This window comes from Vanacampus margaritifer, chromosome 20, assembly GCF_051991255.1.
Source record: "Vanacampus margaritifer isolate UIUO_Vmar chromosome 20, RoL_Vmar_1.0, whole genome shotgun sequence".
NCBI lineage: Eukaryota > Metazoa > Chordata > Actinopteri > Syngnathiformes > Syngnathidae > Vanacampus > Vanacampus margaritifer.
Window position 1 is genome coordinate 15,305,926 of NC_135451.1, and position 6,068 is coordinate 15,311,993.

The 6,068-nt window shown below is 48.7% G+C and overlaps 2 protein-coding genes across 3 annotated transcripts in view; both read left to right on the forward strand.

The window, feature by feature from the left end:
* Nucleotides 1–523, forward strand: part of LOC144040408 (histone-lysine N-methyltransferase 2C-like) — a 36,845-nt gene extending 36,322 nt beyond the window's left edge. The window contains exon 75 of the mRNA XM_077554574.1: nt 9–523. Coding sequence (XP_077410700.1) covers nt 9–101 — 93 coding nt within the window. The 3' untranslated portion in view covers nt 102–523. The remainder of the gene's footprint in view (nt 1–8) is intronic.
* Nucleotides 524–1,246: 723 nt separating this feature from the next.
* galnt11 (UDP-N-acetyl-alpha-D-galactosamine:polypeptide N-acetylgalactosaminyltransferase 11 (GalNAc-T11)) lies at nt 1,247–5,817 on the forward strand. 2 transcript variants are annotated; one of them, XM_077554575.1, is made up of 12 exons: nt 1,247–1,392; nt 2,407–2,651; nt 2,785–2,908; nt 2,967–3,133; nt 3,227–3,352; nt 3,413–3,662; nt 3,717–3,834; nt 3,913–4,065; nt 4,774–4,980; nt 5,053–5,157; nt 5,231–5,368; nt 5,506–5,817. In XM_077554575.1, exons 2-12 carry the CDS (start codon nt 2,441–2,443, stop codon nt 5,644–5,646), a joined length of 1,740 nt encoding a protein of 579 aa, XP_077410701.1. In that variant the 5' UTR covers nt 1,247–1,392; nt 2,407–2,440; the 3' UTR covers nt 5,647–5,817. The 2 variants fall into 2 exon arrangements, with proteins under 2 accessions (XP_077410701.1, XP_077410702.1); XM_077554576.1 differs by having other exon boundaries at nt 1,253–1,392; nt 2,410–2,651.
* The last annotated feature ends 251 nt before the right edge of the window (nt 5,818–6,068 follow it).

A 6,068-nucleotide genomic window follows, 5' to 3' on the forward strand; every position in this document is an offset into this window, starting at 1 on the left:
TGCGTCAGCTGTCCTACGACTACAAGTTTGACCTGGAAGACGATCAGCACAAGATCCCGTGCCACTGCGGCGCCTTGAACTGCCGCAAGTGGATGAACTGAGCTGAAGGATCGATTGGCGGGCGGGCAGGCAAGAGGCTGGTCCTCTGTGTGTAAATGTGTATAAAGACCAGCAGAGGATTTGTGTAAAATAACTTTGGTTTGTTTTTGTATTTATTACTAAAAGAACTTATTTTCTAATCGCACTCCCTTGTGTAGGGTGGCAAGTGGCAGCGTGTAAATAATGTCCAGATTTAAAACAATAAGAAAAAGAAATGTTCACACTTTGGACAAGAGGCCATTTTGAGTTGTTTTGTTGATTTGCACTTGTCATTTTTATTTTGTCTGTGACCACGCCCCAACGTTTTTTTTGTATTTTGTTTTACTCTACAGATGATTATGAAATTATTTTGTTTTGGGGGATTATGTGGAGTCTGATTTTGAAGCATTTACAGAAAATAAAAGATTTTACGTTTTGAACAACATGGCACTGTGCCTTTGTATTGGTTAATTGAGTGTAAAGCAGTCTGGGTAAACTTTGCATTTTTAAATCAAATCACTAATTCATAAGTGGGTTTAAAAAAGAACATTTCGAAGTTGCTATTTGACAGTTTAAATAATAAACAATTTATTCTCATTTTTTGTATTCATATTTATACTTGATTTATATTGTCTATCCCCCCTTTTACAAATGAATGAAATAAATGATTGAATATATTACCAAAGAAACTGTTCAATTTGACATGTAAAATATTTGAATACTTTCTATTGTATTTACAATAAATAAACAGTTATTTACTGAGAAAAATGAGGGGATTAAAAAAAAAAGTAAGATTTAAAAGGAGGGTTTGGCTTCATGCAGTGTCTGATTTTTAACCGTTGTTGCAAAATTGAGTGATAAACGTGAGGTCTGAGAAAGTCCCTGAACATGTCCAAAGTCACTGATATTGAGCTGTGTTTTTTTTAATGGCGCAGGAAGTACACTGAAACAAATGTCTCCGTTTGGACATGGATGTTAATTGAACATTGAATTGTCCTGCCTGTCACTGACAGAGAAATAAGCAAAACCCGGTTATTTGTCGTAAATAAATCCTCTTTGCACTAATGTACCACAAAACATTGCTTTGGATGGAATCACTGGACTTGGATAATGGTTTATGTTGACGTTAACCCCATGTTTTGACTCATTTTATTGTGAAAGCGGTTGGCGGAAGTGTGCCCCACATGACGTATTACTGTTTCCGGCGTCCCGGATTTGATGCCACTTTTCACTTGATGTTTGTTGAAGACGTCCGGCAATGCTGTTTAGATGATGAATTGCGCTGCGTGGACAGACTTGTGTTGACGAACGCCAGTGAGTAGCGTCCCAGCGTCACTTGAACGCGCCGCCGTTTAGCTTGAGAGCTAACAAAATTGCTAACCAGTCAGCCTCGATAGAAGATTAGCTCGTGCTGGCTGAAGTAGCTAGGTTCCATTATCGGACGGCCTTGAAATGCTTATCAGACAAATATGCAAGCACGGTTGTCCACATGTAGACAACATGTTAAGTATGTTATGACTAGAAATTAAAAAGCAAACTTGCTGATGTGTTTAAGAGCAAATCCTGCATAGGAGAGTATTTTGATGGTTATTTTGCCGTGACTGGCAGCTCGCCACCTAGCGTAATTTTGCCGGGAATCATGCGAGAACTATAAATTCTGCGCCGGTAAATGGGAGTTGTAAGCGAGACGTTTTGTTTCACGTTTTATTGAGCAGTTATTTTGCCGTGAACGACGTGCCCTGATGAACTCATTCCGCGTTAATGAATTTTCCACATTTAAAGAAGTGGAAGACGCGAAAGATGATAATCCTGCTCCGAGGGTTATGGTTAGGCCTCAGAGGGTAATCCCAAGAACAGGTGGTAAAACAAAATGAAAACTAAAACGCAATGAAAAGAGACAGAGGAGGCACTTCGCATGACTCACGGCAAAATGACCTACCGTAATCACGCAAAAATATCGCTCTGGCCATTGGTAAATCAGAGCTTCTCACTACAAAATATTGCTCGTTGGAGAGTTGCCGGTCATGGCAAAACAACCACTGCCTTTTTTTTTTATTAAACAACCACTGGCTTTATTATTATATATATATATATTTTTTTTAATGAGTGAAGAAGACATTTATGAATGGACTTTGCTTTATCACCTTGTTTTGCCACACAAGATCTTTTACGAGGTTTTCGAACATCCATTTTTCACGCGCGTAAAACAAGGAATGTGCTTGTCGTCAATATGCAAGTGACTGCTGCGCGCACCAACAGCAGTCCAAAATCCACACGGGTCCAAATCGCATACGTGCATAATTGACCCTCTTTTGTGTTTGTGTGAAGCAGTGTGATGTAAAGCGATGCTGCGTGCGCCCCGATGGCTTTGGTGCCGCTGCGCTACTTCTGCTACGGCTGCGTGGTGACGTCGGCCGCGTGGTCCGTGTTCCTCCTCGTCTACTTCTCGCGGACGGCCGAGCCGGGTCTCGGCAGGACCCCCGTCGGGCCGCGCCGCCGAGCTGTTGCCGAGGAGTCGGCCAAACGGGGCGCCGATGACAACGCAGGGGCCGCCAGGCTGTCGCCGGAAATGGGTAATGGCAAACGTGGCTTCGTAGAACCCGTGTTACTGCACAACACATTTGCGATTGGACATTTGGAACCATGGTCAAACCGGTCGTAAGTCGTCGGCAACTTCTGCAAAGTTGTTTGTGGAACCCTGTCCAGGTATGATCTTCAACGAGGCTGACCAGGAAGTGCGGGACACCGGCTACCGTCAACACGCCTTCAACGTGCTGATCTCGCGCCGCATCGGTTCTCACCGTCAGTTACCCGACACCAGGGACCGCAGGTGGGACGGCCGTCGTCCTGGCCCCGGGCACCAGCGATTGACGCGCTGCCCTTTGCAGGTGCGGCGATGAGACCTACCCTGAAGAGCTCCCGTCCGCCAGCGTGGTCATCTGCTTTTTCAACGAGGCCTTCTCCGCACTCACCAGGACGGTCCACAGCGTGTTAGACCGGACCCCTGCTCACCTTCTCCACGAGATCATCCTGGTGGACGACTACAGCGAGCTTGGTAAGTCCCGTCTGCTGACCAGTTTGAGAAAGTTCAAGTAAAGAAGATTTATTGGCCAATCTAAATTGTTGCCGAATGTTTTTGCCGGCGCAGCTGAGCTGAAGGACGACCTGGACCGATACGTCCGAGAGCAGCTGCCCCGGAATGTCAGGCTGATACGTAACCAGAGAAGGGAAGGACTCATCCGAGGACGCATGATCGGAGCCAACCATGCCACCGGTGAGTCCCACGACCTTCCGTGACCTTCACCTTCCTCACCCGCCCTCCTCCGTGCGTCAGGTGAGGTTCTGGTGTTCCTGGATAGTCACTGCGAGGTGAACCAGGCGTGGTTGCAGCCCCTGTTGGCGGCCATCCGGGCACAGCGCCACACAGTGGTGTGCCCCGTCATCGACATCATTTCTGCCGACACGCTGGCCTACTCGCCGTCTCCGGTGGTCCGCGGCGGCTTCAACTGGGGGCTGCACTTCAAGTGGGATCCTGTGCCCGCCGCCCAGCTGGCTGGGCCCCGGGGCGCCATCGCCCCCATCAGGTAAGGTGCCACGCCGCACCATGGGCCGTCCTAGTCTGACCGCCCCTCCCCCAGGTCTCCCACCATGGCGGGCGGTCTGTTCGCGATGGACAGGAAGTATTTTAGCGAGCTGGGCCAGTACGACGCCGGCATGGACATCTGGGGCGGCGAGAACCTGGAGATTTCTTTCAGGGTGAGGCCCGACTTGCTTGTATCGGTCACGCCAGCTAAACCGCCGCTGATTCAATGAGCGTATGTGTGCGTGCGTCAGATTTGGATGTGCGGCGGGCAGCTGCTGATCATCCCGTGTTCCCGCGTTGGTCACATCTTCCGCAAAAGGAGACCTTACGGCTCCCCGGGCGGCCAAGACACCATGGCCCACAATTCTTTGCGTCTTGCTCACGTATGGATGGACGACTACAAGGTACACACACATGGGCTTTACACACCTGGGTGAGTGCTGCCATAACAATTAGATACCTGAGTAAGTTACTGGCATGACAACCATCCAACTGCAAGTGTTTTGGCACATTAACCAGGCACCTTGGTGACTGTTGCCATAACAATCAGACACCTGGGTGAGTGTTGGCATAACAATCAGATACCTAAGTACTGGCATGACAAATAGGCACCTGCAAGTGTGTTGGCATATCAACCAGACACTTGGGTGAGCGTTTCCGTAACAACCAGACACCTGGGTAAGTGTTGGCATATTAACCCGAAACCTGGGTGAGTGTTGGCATATCAACCAGAGACACATTGGCATAACAACCAAGCACCTGGGTGAATATTGGCATCACAACCAGACACTTAGATGAGTGTTGCTATAAAAACCAGACACCTAGGTGAATGTTGGCATAACAACCAAGCACCTGGGTGAATATTGCCATAACAACCAGACACCTGAGTGAGTATTGCCATAACAATCACACCTGAGTGAGTATTGCCATAACAATCACACCTAGGTGAGTGTTGGCATGACAACCAGACACCAATCTATGCAGTCTTGTGGGTTTTAAGACTGTATCAGGAAAATTACTTTAGTTGTTTCTGAATGTTGGGAATGAAAACAATATCGAAAGCAATGAACTATGCCGGTAAGCGCGTAGTAAATTCTTCTTCTGCCTTGAAGGAGCACTTCCTGTCCCTGCGCCCGGAGCTGCGCGAGCGCAACTTTGGGGACGTTAGCGAGCGTTTAGAACTGAGGAAACGTCTGCAGTGTCGCTCGTTCCGCTGGTACTTGGACAACGTGTACCCCGAAATCAACAACAAACTGCAGGCGCCGCCGTTGCTTAGCAACAAGAAGGCGGCACGCCCCCGGGTGCTGCGCCGAGGACGGGTAACCTTTGACCTGTGGACCGCCCGGCTTCCTGTTGACCAGCGTCAAAGTAAAAGCCGCTTCCTGTTTCAGCTGCTCAACGTGGCCAGCGGACGGTGTTTGGTGGCGCAGACGCGAGTCAGCCAGAAGGGCGGCGCCGTCGTGCTCAGACCCTGCGACCCCAGCGACCCTGAACAGGTGACCTCCGACCTTGTTGCGTTGCCGCCATGCAAACGTGACGTCATGTTGGTGGATGTTGACGTGCGTGCAGGAGTGGACGTACGATGACGAAGGTCAGCTCATCCTGGCCGGCCTGCTGTGTCTGGACGTGTCAGAGGTCAGGACCTCCGACCCGCCGCGGCTCATGAAATGTCACGGCTCAGGGGGGTCGCAGCAGTGGAGCCTTGGGGTGAGATCTGCTCGTTGAGGTCCGTCGAGATGCCCGTCCCGCCCGTGTGTCCGCTAACGCTCGGTGTGTGTGTGTGTGTGTTTGCGTGTGTGTGTGTGTGTGTGTGTTTGTGTTTGTGTTTGTGTTTGTTCCCACAGAAGTCGGCCCGTATGTACCAGGTGTCTGTTGGTCAGTGTCTGTCGGCCGCCCAACCAATGGGAGTCAAAGGTCACGTTGGCATGGCGATATGCGACGGCTCACGGCCGCAGCAGTGGCAGCTGGGAGAAGGCGGGGCTTGACCAGGTCATGTGACAATCCACTCTCTTTTTAAGATGATTTTATTGTTTTTAATTGGACTTTCTTTTTTTTTTTTTACATTTTAAAAGTTCATCCATAATTTCATCATTTTGAACTTTGACCCTGCTATGGAAGCTTTGTTGTAAATAAACAATGAACATTTGATTCCTCAAGTGTGTTTGGCTCAAATCAATTGTGATGTCTTCAGTCGTGCACATCGACACACACACGCAGTCAAGTGTCAATCGCGCAACGTTTTGTCAACCAAAACAGATCAATAAAGTTTGTCTGGAGCCTTCAATGGAAATTGATGTCCAATCAACAACACTGTGTGTTGGGCAAAGAATGAGCTTCCTTAACCCTTTTTTCGTTGAACTATTTTTAAAATATTCCCCACCGCACTCAATAGATTCGCTTGGCACAG

What these genes read in the sequence shown, in the direction of transcription:
- galnt11 (XM_077554575.1), top strand. Translation starts at nt 2,441, where the DNA reads ATGGCTTTGGTGCCGCTGCGCTACTTCTGCTACGGCTGCGTGGTGACG. An exon ending in ACCTGGAGATTTCTTTCAGG is followed by an intron (nt 3,835 to 3,912) that starts GTGAGGCCCGAC and finishes TGCGTGCGTCAG; the next exon opens with ATTTGGATGTGCGGCGGGCA. An exon ending in GGGTGCTGCGCCGAGGACGG is followed by an intron (nt 4,981 to 5,052) that starts GTAACCTTTGAC and finishes TTCCTGTTTCAG; the next exon opens with CTGCTCAACGTGGCCAGCGG.